At 39.0% G+C, this 14,020-nt stretch overlaps 2 protein-coding genes across 2 annotated transcripts; both read right to left on the bottom strand.

The window, feature by feature from the left end:
• Positions 1-325: 325 nt before the first annotated feature.
• On the bottom strand, positions 326-1,366 carry LOC105052767 (uncharacterized). The gene has a single exon (XM_010933706.4). It carries the CDS (start codon positions 1,013-1,015, stop codon positions 467-469), a length of 549 nt encoding a protein of 182 aa, XP_010932008.1. The 5' UTR covers positions 1,016-1,366; the 3' UTR covers positions 326-466.
• Positions 1,367-4,867: 3,501 nt separating this feature from the next.
• LOC105052550 (large ribosomal subunit protein eL19y) lies at positions 4,868-9,744 on the bottom strand. The gene is made up of 5 exons (XM_010933390.2): positions 9,548-9,744; positions 6,411-6,533; positions 6,015-6,328; positions 5,137-5,186; positions 4,868-5,060 (listed from the first exon to the last, which is right to left on the bottom strand). The coding sequence occupies exons 1-5, from the start codon at positions 9,657-9,659 to the stop codon at positions 5,039-5,041; spliced, it is 621 nt and encodes a 206-aa protein (XP_010931692.1). The 5' UTR covers positions 9,660-9,744; the 3' UTR covers positions 4,868-5,038.
• Between the last annotated feature and the right edge of the window lie 4,276 nt (positions 9,745-14,020).

Genomic DNA, 14,020 nt, shown 5'->3' on the forward strand with positions numbered 1-14,020 from the left:
AAGAGGGACGCTCGCGATGGAGGAGAAGAGGATCAATCGGAGAAGAGAGAGGAGGAAGGATAAGAGATGAGTGTATTTTCGTCATTTTATAAATTTTTATTAGTAGAGATAGATGGCTGGATCGTATTGAAAAATAACGATCGCTAAAAAGAACAGTTTGATATTTTTTAAAATATAAAAGAGGTAAGTAAAATTGAATTAAAATTAAGAAAATATTTTTATAATTTTATTTAAAAAATTACTATAAAATTAATTTCAATACCACAAAAGAGTTATAAAAATTAAGAACAGCATAGTTGAAATGGTGTCCAGCAAACGCAAAAACTATCAAGTCAGACATCCTGCAGTTATAAGAACAACATTTGAAACATTGGAACGAATCCAAAATCTTGGAATCTAAATGGTCGGGACAGAACCTGAGTTAAACAAAATCTAATTAAAGCCACAAAAATATTTCAGAAAAGTCTTAATAATGATTGGCGGCGAGGAAGCTGGTCATGTTGAGAACAATACCACACAATCTGCTGAACTCCTCGCTCTTGGCGACAAGCTTCACCTTCGTGTCCGATGGCACATTCTTGCACCCTTCATCACACACCTGCCCATCCGTCTTGGCCACCGTCACCCACAAGTTCACGTCCTCGTACGCCTTCTTGTCCATCGCCACCGTCGACTCGTCGAGCTGATCGACTGCATCCACGAAGCTCTCCTCGCAGTCGTAGAGGCACTGCTGGAAGTCCTCATCTTCGACACTCCCCTCGTCGAGGACGCCGGAGATGTAGGAGGAGGTGTCGGCGGCAGCGGAGGCGGCGGCCCTGATGGCGAGGCCGGCGAGACCATGGAAGTCGAAGGTTTGGCTCTCGGGATAAATGGAGAGGGCCTTGACGCAGAGGTCGGTGTCGAAGGTCTGCTTGCAGGCTTCATTGAGGTGGCTGGTGGTGCTGCAATTGGCTTCGGAGGCGGCGGTGGATCGGATGGCGATGGAGAGGCAAAGGAGGAGGAGGATGGTCGCCATGTGTATAGGTTTTGGAAGAGTTTATTCTTCTTTTGGTGGCTATCAAACTTGAAGAGAAGAAAAGAGATCCAAACTTGTATGAAGGATTGTTTCAGGGGATTTGGAGCTGGGAGTGGTATGTATGATGGTGCACAAGAGGATGGCTGGTAGTCGTGCGGAACAAGGTGGCTTTGGACCAGGGGGAATGGATTTAATTTTGCTTTTGGTTTTAGGTTTCTTAACCACAAATAATGGCGTGGTGAGGAGAGAATAACTGTGCATGGGAGCGCGTGAATGGCGGGGGGGACACAAGTAAGGAGAGTTGATCCTAAAAAAGGGGACCTCCAAGGAATCTGTTGAAGTTTTATAACAGAAATTATGGCCATCATATGTAGACCTATTTCAATTCTTTATTTGCTAATAATGTAATAACTTGTATGATAATTTTTACTTATAAAAAATGGAAAATAATGGAAGAATATATAATGGGATTATTTGCTCGAGCCAATGTTGCATGGAGTTATATTAATTTTTCCAATTGACTTAAGCATTTTAAAATTTCAAAATATGTAAATAAACAATGAAAATATCAGATAATGCTGGTCCATCATTCATGTAATATGCACCAAAAATGTGCCCCAAATCATTTAACTCATCCTGTGTTAGAAGACAAAATTAATCTTGTTACCACAAGATGTCAGTGATTTGGGCCTTATAAATCCGAAGAATCACAGTATAATCGTACCTTCCTTATTCAAAATTTCCTTGAACACCATCTAAGATCTTCAAAATAAGGAATAATGCCTACTGAGAAGTTCTTGTTCTTAAAGTGGTCACCATCCTGATAGTCTGATTGTCCCATTTCATTGCCTCATTGGTATGTACAGGCAGAGTATGTGTGTCACACCCGAGTGCTGAAGAGCATATATATAGCAGAGTGCTGAAGAGAGTCTGATATTTTTTCTCTTGTATATAACTTGTGTTCCTAAATAAAAGATAGGTGGCTTTTTGCCTCCTTTTCTATCAAAAAGAGGAGAGTGTACATGGACCTTGCAGCTAGAGCTCCTCCAATGAACAGGTAGTCTGTAATAGCAGAGGGCTAGTCTTTTGCTTGCATCTATCTCCACCAACGTGCTTACTGATTCCTTGTAAGGAAGCAAGAAAGGAAGCAAAATAAATAAATAAAAGACCCGGTCTTCCGGAGAGAAGGGTAAAAGAAGAGGGAGACAACATTGATCTGTGATTCTAGTCTCCTCATATGTTCTAAATCATGCACCAGGTGAGCTACAAGGTAAAAATTATGACATGAATACATCTTCAAAATAACCACTAAGCATTCAAATTTAACCATCTCTCCCATAAAAAACAGGCTAAATATTTTACTTGCTCTCAAGGACCTGGTCAGAAACTTGCAGCGTAAACAACTAGAGGCCATTATTGTTCACTTTAACAGGGTCTGCGCTAGTGCATTGGCACAGCTAAAAGTAGCAGCAATGACAAAATTATGAAATCCCTATTTGATCTAGGTTAGTATAATTATTTTAGCAGAACATCAATCAATCTTATAAGAAATTATGCTGGCTACTTCTGAGATCCAACAAGAAAATGTCACAGAGGAAGATGCTTTATAATTTTGCAAGGGCAGGTTGCAAAAAACTTTTCTCTATGGTCTCTAAGAAGTTGCTGCACTGCAAGACACTTCCACTATCTCACGCTACGAGAATATGTAGATCATTTGAGTGATGGCATTTGAAAGAATTCCAATCAGCAAAGTCATCTCCGGCAAACGTCAGATGAGGGGCTCAGTGAATTCAGACTCGACATTTGATCGGCAGAGGGGGCAAGTAAAGTGGGAGTGGATCTACATGTCAATGCACGGAGCATGAAATCTGTTGCCGCTAAACTCCGACGAGTCGGATAGTTATCGAGTAAGTGCGCCTTGCTTTCGAACGAAATGTGGACCTGCAAAATAAATTCTCTTGCAGGAGATATTTCGATGGGGATCCTCCGATACCTAAATAGTCAGAGTAAAAAAAATAGTAGAAAAAATCAAAAATATAAGAGCTCAGAAAGTAAACCTATCTCTTCCCCTCCTTACCTCCCTTTGTATAGGGTAGAGTGGCGGTTATTTGGTAACTCCCTTCGGTTTCGATACCAGAACATGGGAGTTATGAGCAGTTAATGCCCATTTGAGTAACCATTCTCTAACCGCTAATCACTCGGGATCGAGGGTTATTGCTTCCCATCAAATCATCGTGAATACTCGGCCAACCACCGAATAGAATAGTTGGCTAGCTGCCGAATCAATGAGCAATCATAGTATACAGGGTGAGTCCAAACGTCCTCGGCTAAATACCGAATTAGCTTCTCAGTTGCTATCGAAGTCGGGTATATGAGTATTTACCTCAATAGAACCCATGGCCACACCTTGAGAGGAGCCTCCCCCTGTCACCATTTTTTATCACCATGAGGTAGACGGCACACTCTATCTTCTCCTTTAGAGATGAAGAGGAGCATACAAAGACCTCCAGAGATCCACTGACCTTGGGGTTAATTCCACCATGGCAGGAAAAGGTGGCAGAGCTAGAAAACCTGATGGTGGTGGTGGCAGCGGTAGAGATCAAGGCTGCAGTAGTTGCATCGATGGTGGCAATATCGATAGGCTTATCCATTCGACAGAACAAACAGACCATCCAGCAAGCAATCAAGAGGATGAAACCAGTAGTGATTGCGATGAAACCGCCAATGATCAGGAGCTTTGCCACCGGGAAGCCGATGCTGCTGGAGAAGTTAATGTTCACCACGTTCCGGAATGATTTACATCCACCTGATGTCATGGTTAAGGCTCTGGGATTCTGTGGATAAGCTTGGCTTGGTGAGGGTTATAAGCAGAGCTGGGTGGGTTGGTGACTGGAGGTTCAAGCCCTGGGAGGCGGGAAGGAACGGTGATGTTCCTGTTCGCGAGGGAATGAAATAGAATTGGTGAAACAAAAAGTCTCGTGATGGGAACTTTGTTAGCAGTTACGGCCATTGCCTTGGTCAGCAAGTACGCAGGGATTATACTTACAGTGAAGACGTGTTTGGATGGCCACCCGATCATTTGAGATCTTTATATGCACCCTTTTTTTCAAAAACTTTTTTCCACTACACGAACATGCGGCACGGTTGAAAGGGAAAGGGATTCAAAGGAATTGGTGAAGGCTATTGCAACACCATTAAGTTGAAATCGAATCAAAGATAGATCGAATACCAATATAAAGGTCAGTGATATAAAAATTCAGTCCCCACCAAAAGAGTAGGTGTTTAACCCGAAGCCCTAGGGTGTGATTTTATTTTGCCAGTGCTCTGCTTTATCGAATAATTTCAATCCTTCCGACAACATGAGTGCTTAGAAGCACAGTACTAACATCAGATAATCGACATCATTGCAAAAAGAACAATGTAGAGAAAGGGTTAAACTCTTCCGAATGCAACCAAAGCCTGACTACTTTAAGCCAAATAAGGGAACAGAAGCTTCTCCATGGTAAAGATATTTAAGGGTGATAACCTGAAAAATAATCGAGTGAATAAATCACCCATCACGCTGAGTTGATGATCCCAGCAAGCATCAGTGATATCTTACATGGCACGGAACCATGAAACCGAGATGTTGGCATCTACCAATACAGAACCATGCAGTGTTCACAGAGAGAATGCTGTTTGGTTAGCCAATTGCTAGCTTTAAAAAATGATGGCCATCTAATGGTCTTCACATGGCTTATAAATCATATACCACATTCCAGGGTCTTATGAACTCACCATCATTTTTAGGGGAAAAAAATTAAAAAGAACAAGCATGCAAGTTTCTCCAAACAAACACCAGACGGAACAACATCGAAGAAACCACAAAGAAGTCTCCACTAAAATCTTTCAGTATTTTAAACAACCAACTCATGGTTTGAAAAAACAAAACAGACAAAAAGCAAATGCTTCATTAGTTCCCACTTACACCTATCCTGCAACTCAAAATATAGTTTGTCCTTGAGCACTACTTGCAGTTGATCTTCACTTGGCCTTTTTGGGAGCCCTGCAACGGAAAAACAGCATTAACCCACAATCCAATAAATATTAAAAGCATAAAAAGAACAGGCAAGAATCCCTACACTGCAGGTTGAGCCGCAGGTGGTGCAACAGGTGGTCGCTCTCCAGGACCCTATGTACATAAAAGACAAACATAATCAAGAAAAATCAGAACATAAAAGTAGTTGGTTTCCCAACCTAGTACACTGCGTACTGCAAGAACCAAAATCTGTTACAGTGCCTGACAAACTATATCAATAGTAAGTTATTGTTCAATCTTTTGTAAACGCCGGGCAGAAAAACCGACATCATGAAAACAAATTCTTGTTTTTGTGGGACGGCTGAAGGTTGTGAAAGATTCTAGGATTATAAATATGATAGAGCATTTGGATTTCCACTCTAGAACACAAATCAAGCAAGAATAGGAGTATGAACACTCCAATGGAAGATGGGCCTCATAACAGAGTCGTAATGCCAACTATCTGTTTATAATCAATAAATCCAGCTCAGCAAGACCATCTGTTACCTTAAACCACTCCTTTGTTTCCCTCAACTGATTTATCTGCTAATGATGGTCCCAGAGAGCCGGAATTTAACTTTACCTCTCTGTACCCTTCTGGGAAAACCAACCTTCCAACATCTAGGAAGGCTAACAGGGTTCATCATACACACCACAACTTCTTTAAGACTAAAAGATTTAAGTGGTGAGTGCAATTAAATATGCCTCTGAGGAACCCGTACAATTGACACTTATGTAGGTTATCCTCAACATATAAATTTTCTTGATGGCATTTGATGATAACCATCTAGCATCAAGCACATTGGGATCTAACAAGCCTACTCTTGGGAAGTTATTCCTGAAGAACTGATAAGTAAAAAATCAAATCATGGAAGAGAAAACCTTATTTTTGTTCATCAGATAGTAGAATCCACTAACAGAAGGGATAAAACTTTATCTCACCTGAGCCAAACGCTCCTCTCTCCTGGCAAACTTCCTTTCCCTGCTTGCCTTGCTCTTTGCCCGCTTCGCTTCAAACTGGTCAGATAGAGTCTTTTCTCTTGCCTTCTCAGCTTTGGATTTGTGAATGCTCTCCATCAGCACCCTCTTGTTCTTGAAGACATTACCCTTCACTTTCATGTACATGTCATGATACATATGTTTGTCAATCTTCTTCGATTCACGGTACTTTCGCAGCAAACGCCTCAGAACTCGCATCCTCCTCATCCAGAGGATCTTGGTGGGAAGCCTAGCTTCCCTTGTACCCCTGCGCTTACCTGCAGCATTTAGAAACATCGATGAATAAAATCAACTCAAAGTCGGATATACATTGTACACTCTCGTTTGGCACAGATATACCATATCCAGAATGCCGTCCCTTCCTCTTTGCTTCCAATGCCCTCCTTGCACGAGATCGTGAATGAATTTTCATGGGCTTCCTAATGATAAATCCATCCTTCACCAGCTTTCTTATATTCTGGCCTGCATTGACAAGCATTGAAATCATTCAAGAGCAAGATCACAAAAACTATTCCAATACCAAGTAAACATTCAATTACACATCATAAACAGCATTCAGACAAACTGATGCTACAACAAATTCAACTAGGCCTACAAACCACTGGATGCAGATGCATACATATTAAAGAACTATGTATAAGAATGAAATGATCGCTCAAACCAGTAAAATTGGATCTTCAGCTTCCAGTATTCATAAAGAATGATGTCAGATCTTCATATGCAACATAAAGACCAGAACTCTTTCTAACATCATCCCTCTATAATACGACCACCATGAAGAAAATAATGAACCCTCATAACCACAATGGTGAAGGAAGCAGGACTCTAAAGGAGAAAAAAGGAGGTGGCCGCTAAAAAAGGATAATGAGTTTCACAAACATCTTCTTTTTCTTCCTTTTTTTTGCCAAAAAGAAGTGGACGGGCATTGGTGAAAAAAATATCAAAGGAGGTAGAAAGAGATTTAACATCAAACTAATTGAGAAAAAACACAAACAAATCCCATAACTTGATAATGCATTCCTCTGGACAATGTCTCCATACATAGCATCAAGAGACATAAAGGGTGTATTACTTAACATTCAGTGACAATATTTCAATTGAAAAACCCAATCTTGATGATGTATCCATTCAAGAGGATATCCTGATTCCTTTTAGCCTCTTCTCTTCCTTCTCTGAATCTTATCCCAACCACGAGATAATGAACATGTATCTTGTAGCTACTCCAAGACAACAACGAGAATCTATTGCTGAAAAATTAGCCAAAAAGCTGTTTGGTACAAGAAAAGGTCACAATATGGTTTTTGAACCAGTATATCATTACTGGACTTGATTCATTTTCCTCAATATAGAAAAAAGTATGTTCTTACCCACACCTGACATCTTAACATTTCCTACTTGATTTGAATACTCCAAATTATAAATCCTAGAGCAAATCATAAATCATAGAGTAGATTTAGAAATCCACCATATAAATCATATGCTTCATTATGCGAAAAATAAAACATTAATTGCTTATTCTTCTCGAGCTTCCAAGAGTCAATTTCTCCAGAGTTTGGAAGACTGGTGACTCTCTCAGTTCGTCTTCTCTTATATATTCAGCTCAAGCAAGTCAACTTGGTCACTGAGAAAATGTTTCTTTGGAGCCAATAATCAGGTAAATTTACAAATTTAAACAAGTTACAAAACTTTGTCACATATAAATAATTTTAAAAATAATAACACCGTACATAATAGAATTTTTTTAAAATGAAATATTACGAAGAGTTTGTAAATTTAAATACTTCTCGAGGGTTTACATGCTTGTTTAACCAATTAAAGCATATGTTCTTTTTAAATTAAACCATAAGTTGAAATATGATTGAAAATTTGAAGTTCTTCCTTCCCCAAGACTCCTTAGAAAGCTATTGACTAATATTAAAGCTAATCAAGCAAATCTTTTACAATTTATGCAATTGTATGAGCAACAGTAAAGTTGTTAACTTTGCATAAATCATAACAAGCGAAGCCATATTCCTGAGGATATAACATTAAAAATTTGGCAAATTCTTTATGACTTATCCTGAGCTGAAGATTGAATACAAGCATGATTTTTATCATGAATACAACACCATGGTTTGTGAAATAACAAAGCAGCCTATGAATTAGGTAGCCTAAAAGTGCTCCCTAATATAACCTATATAAAGTAATATGAAGTTCCAGGAGTTTAAAAAGAGCGTTGATAGAATTAATATTTTAAAGATACCCCCCACCCCAACAAAAAGAAATGGAAGAAAAAGGTGCAAAATAAGGGTGCACATGCTCTACACAGCAGGTTTTAAAGTTACTCTAACTCACTTTAGTTGGTGAAATTTCACATCAGAAATACCAAAGTGAAAACATCCTTTCACAAAAATGGCAATTAGCATCAACAGGTATTTTAATTACTTTTGTCAAGATTGAACAGGTCACTTGTGCAAATTCTGTTAATTTATCCTAGCCAACAGCAATTTTATTTTAGTGCATTCAAAAATAGCTTGGATAGACTGATTCACCACTTGACATGAAAATTTACAAATTAAATGATTAAATGCATAAAAGGAATAATAAAATTACAGGAATAATTCGAAATTCGTGTAGGATCAGAGAAACATGGTATATTAACAATAGGAATCATAGCAAGGATCAAAAACTAGAACTGCTTCATGAACTTCATCCAGGAGTCACATATCGCACATTAACCATAGAGACAACAAAGTACACCAAGCAACGTTATTCATCATGGCTAAGAAAAGATTATGCATTAAAAAAATCATAAAACCTAACAGGAAATCTAGAATTGCTCGAAAGCAATAGTTAAGAGAATCAACTCAAAAGATTATACTGATATTATAAGTTTCCACTTGAAAACTACTCATTCAGTAAAAAGCCATGAAGCAGTGATCATATCAACCTCAGCATGACACGAAAACAACATCTCATCCATCTTATTTAAGAAGATCGAATAATAGTCGGCACAAAGAAAGAGAATCTCAACAACATGACTGTTAAAACTGAGGATCCCGAAATCCCCACTCCCACCGACACACTCTACCCACAGTCATGCCACATAAAAGAAATCTATACATAGCAAATGTGAAGTAATTGGTTTGATTTAAATTACTCTAAACACGAATTACCACCAGCAAACCAAAACCCCAAGTCATATACATCTCAAGAAAGAATATATTTTCGAGCAAATCAAGAGTATAAATCTCCTAAAAAAACGTAAACGACAATACTTCTGAAAACAAAACAAAACAAAACAAGATCAAGTAAAATCACTCTGCCGGCCGATCTACAAAAGGAGACTCAATAAGATATTGGAACATCCGATAAAAGCAGAAAATAACAAGCATCAACGACGATGAAAAGGATAAACCCAAACCCTGAGGGTTCGAATTCATGGGTCATAAGATCGGTAAGAGGAGAAGGAAGGAGAGGAGAGACAGAGAGCATACGAGAGTTGGCCATGGAGATCTCGTTGACTTCATTGGGATCAAGCCAGACCTTTCCCCTCCCGCACTTAAGGACGCTCGCGGCGAGCCGCTTCTGGAGTTTCAGAGATACCATCTTCGTCCTCTCTCTCTCACCCTCCCCTCGCCGCCACTCTCCGAAAGGCCTTTCAACACCGGCGGGTGAGGCTTATATACCTTATCGCTGGGGCAATGATTCTAGGGTTCTTGTACGCTGCCCAGCGGATTGATGGGCTGGGCTGGGCTGGTCTGCAGGTGGGCTTATCCCTCACGTTGGTCCGATCCACTCTGATCCTTGCCTCCATCTACAAAGAGAAAAATAGCACGATTGATTAGGTAGCAACCTTAATAGTTGATAGTACTAATTAGAATCAAGTTATTTGGATTTGAACTCAAATTTGATCAGATTAAAATTATATAATAAAGATCCTATATTAATATTTCAAACTGTTGAATATAATCTACTAACTCAAAATCGTTTGCACACAAAAAAAATCATATGATTTGAATAGCCGATGCATTAAATGGTCAAAAATTAAACAGTATAAATAAAATTAAATTAAATATATTTTTTTATTACTTGATGCATAAGCTAGGTAATATTCAATTGGTGTGTAAGTAGTTTTGAGATAGTAGATAACTAGCACTTAACACTTATGTTGCAGAGGTTTAATTGATAATAATGATAATATATTTTTATTATTAATGTTAGTAAATCTAAAAATCAAAAATGTTACAGGATAGATTTGTAGAATACATTCTATAAGGAACCATAGCAATATTCTTTGTTTTTTTTTTTTATTGATTTTTTTGATTGAGTTCTTCTATTGATAACAGAGAATGAAAAAGATTTTTTATTTTTAAATTTAATATTATAGAGAGTAAAAATGAGAGCTATAAAGGATGGTGCATTTGGCTTCTAAAATTTAAAAAAAAAAAATTAAAGGACACAATGTAGGTAATTAACCCAGACATCTTCTAGAGCAAAATGCAAAAGTTACTATACAATAATTTTATATGATATATGAACAAACTATGTCCTTACATCACTCTGCTTAGAGACGATCATGGAGGCCATTACGCACCCTGGTATGGGAGTCACGTATGACGCCACATGTACACATCCTATACATCCGTGGACTTATTTCTGGATGTTTCCACTTGATCCCTCACCGCTCGTTCGCTCGAGACCATCCCCTTAGTCACCTCGATCCCCTCCGTTCCTATTCCCCCAACTTTTCCCAATCTCCCTTCCTTCCTCCGGTGTCCTAATTCGATGCACAGCTCGATTCCTCTAATATTAATAGCAAAAAAAATATTATCATCATTATTAATTAAACCCAGCCATCATCTAAGCTTTCCTTTCGGCCGCTCCAAGCCTTCCACCTGATTGAGGCTCCTCAAGCATCTCGACACGCCAACTACTCATAACCAATTGTTGAATAAGCCCATTTGTAATGATACACTAACTGCAATATATTTTTCAAGATAGATGAAAAACCAAAATCTTTTCTAAAAACCTAAATTCTACATCTATGAACTTCATGGAGCGTTTCTAAATAAAAAGTTATTTTTATATCATCCACTCTTGAGTGATCATTACCGCATTCAAGAATATCATAATGTACTACAAAACTACATCAGAAAGGTTGGTATAAAAGATCACATGGGTTCCAATGAAAACCATTTTTTCATGTGAAAATTGAATCTTTTGGAATTGGGCATGATTTAGAGTTGTTTTATTGTCCCAAGAGAATCTTGTTGAAGACATCATGAAAAAAAAATATTATGAATTAACTATAGCTAAATAAAGGTATTAAGAAAGAAGATCAGAAGAATTATTGTGAATTAAACTATAGAAAAAAAGTATTAAGCAAGAGGAACTTAGAGCTTACTTTTCGACAGCATCTTTGAGTTTCATGGACACCGCCATGGCCTCTTTGAGGGTCGAGACATGCCCGAACATGAGCCTGGGCATCGGATGCAGCGAATCAAGGAGCTCCTCCTCGGCAAAGACCCAATCATCAATCTCCCTTGCTAAGAGCTGGCTCCCAGAGACTATTGGCACACTTGTCCGACTGTTCTTGCACGAAAGGATGGAGACCAATGGCAACCCCTCGGCCACCGTTGCTACGACGGCGATGGTGGCTGGGACGGACTAGAAGCCTTTCGGGCTATCAATGTCACATCCACAGCTATCCAATAGCCATCAACTATGATGAATGTCATAGCGGTTCTCATTGCTCCTCCTCCCATCTCTTCCTCTAAAATCCTTCAATTCTAGCCTAGGAGACGGAAAGAGATCAGAGTTACGTCTCTCTCCAAAGTGGTGACTTTCAAACTTGACACGTGGCATGTGAAGCGAAAATTCAGTGCAGGGGCAAAATGATAATTTTAAATTTTTTTCAAAATTACTATTTTACAGCAGAATTATTAATTAATCTCATTAATTAATATTAATTAACCCTACACTATGATTTAAATATGATACAATAGCATGCATTTAAATTTGAAATTCAAATTTGAAACAGTAAACTTTTTACTGTACTGTGTTCAGAACACATCACCTTTTGCGGGTAGTCGATTACCACAATCTGATCACCATCGGAGGGCTCTGATCGTCACGTCGCAGCCACACTAGTGTCTGGCCTCTGCGGATCATCCATACGATGCTCCCATCTGATCGGCTCATCACGAATGCTAGTTCGTGATTTCACCCTTTTGATGGCTAATATTGATCGAACTCCTTCGATCGATGTGTGCCGACTCCTCGGATGCTCCGGATCATCTGCACGGTTGGTTGAGAGGATGATGGATCTCTCCCTGAAATTTGATGGACTCACGACACTCGTGACACACCAATCTCACTTCCCGAACCCTAGGTAGAAACCCTAGGGTACACACCAAAAAACCTTACACCCACTTCTCTCTCCTTTTTCTCTCCTCTCGATAAATTTTGAACACTTCAAAATTTTTTCAGAACCTCCCCACGCCCCTTATCTCTTCTTTCTTTCATTGCCCACGCCCCCTCCCTTTCTTATTTTATAAAACATCGCAAGAGATGTTGAAAGCGTGTGAGTGGATAAGAAGAGGTGGTTGCTCGCTTAAATTCAAATCAAATTTGAATTCAAGTGTCAACCAATCTTATCCTCATCTATTTGTGCGAGAAAGAAGAGATGGCGTGGCCTTTTTTTTTTTTTTTGTGCGTGGAGACTTTCATGAGAAACCATTTCTCGTGTGGAATATGGGGCGCACAAAAGAGAATAAGCTGGCGCATGGTTATTTGGTTATCCATTCAAATTCAAAACCCCTTTGAATTTGGATGGGTAACAAACCAAGTTAATCCAAATAATTGGCGCACAGAAACATGGGTGTGAGAGAGCTCACGAGAAAATTTCTTCTCGTGAATTCAAATGGGCGCAAGGAAGTTGGGTGGCGCAGAAAATTTAAATTCAAATTGAGCCAACCTAATAAAATAGGTTAAGCACAATTAGACCAGATTAAACCCAACACAATTAGGCTTAATTAGGCTCAATAAAATCCTAATTAAATCAAGAATTAACTAAGCCTAACCCTTGATCAAATCAGGGACTAAACCACCTTAGCGATTAGATCAATACTTAACCTAATCGGGTCAATCCAAACTGAATCCAATTCAATTTGACTTGATCTAAAAATAATTACTCAATCAAATTGAGTTAATTAGCGATCAAATCACTAATTAAACCTCTCATAAATATTGAGTCCAAATCCGATGGGCAATTAGGCATCAGAGACCATCGATATGAAATCCTGATCAAAGAGTTCAAATTTCAAATTCAAAATTTGAAATTCAAAATTTTGACCCCGGTACCCAAAATGTGTGGAACTCAAGATCAGAGAATCCTAATTCTCAATCATAGAGTCCCAGACACATAAGACTCATAATCAGCCATCAGATCAGAAAGGAACCTCTAATGTATGTGACCCCGTAGGTTCGAACCTAAGCCGGTAGCACAGGAACCAATTCATGTACTAATCGAAGTGACCATCTAGCAATGGTACCCGATGATCGGATAGGTCGAATAGTCGCAATCACAACATTCAGAACCTACGTGAATATGGTTACCGTATAATTCATCCCTTTTGACCCCTGTGTTTAGGATGACTCAGGGTTAAACTGTCAACCCTGATGAGATCATCCGAATCGTGCTCAACTCAATTAGTCCTGTGACTCCTCACTAGGACTACCCTGGTCAAGATTTTACTAAATTGAAACACGACTGTACACAGCTCCTAAACTGGAGTGGTCAATCCCATCTTGACACACGCACCGACAAGTCAAGTACTTGACTATACCCAGCAGCCTTCCGTCACTGAATTAGAAATTCAGGTAGTCCAGTGCCTAAGTGCAGTGAGTTGCTTGCAAGTCACCGTGACGGTCTCAGGTCAGAGGGATATTTATACCCATATCCCATC

This window comes from Elaeis guineensis, chromosome 10 (genome assembly GCF_000442705.2).
Source record: "Elaeis guineensis isolate ETL-2024a chromosome 10, EG11, whole genome shotgun sequence".
In the NCBI taxonomy this organism is placed as follows: Eukaryota; Viridiplantae; Streptophyta; class Magnoliopsida; order Arecales; family Arecaceae; genus Elaeis; species Elaeis guineensis.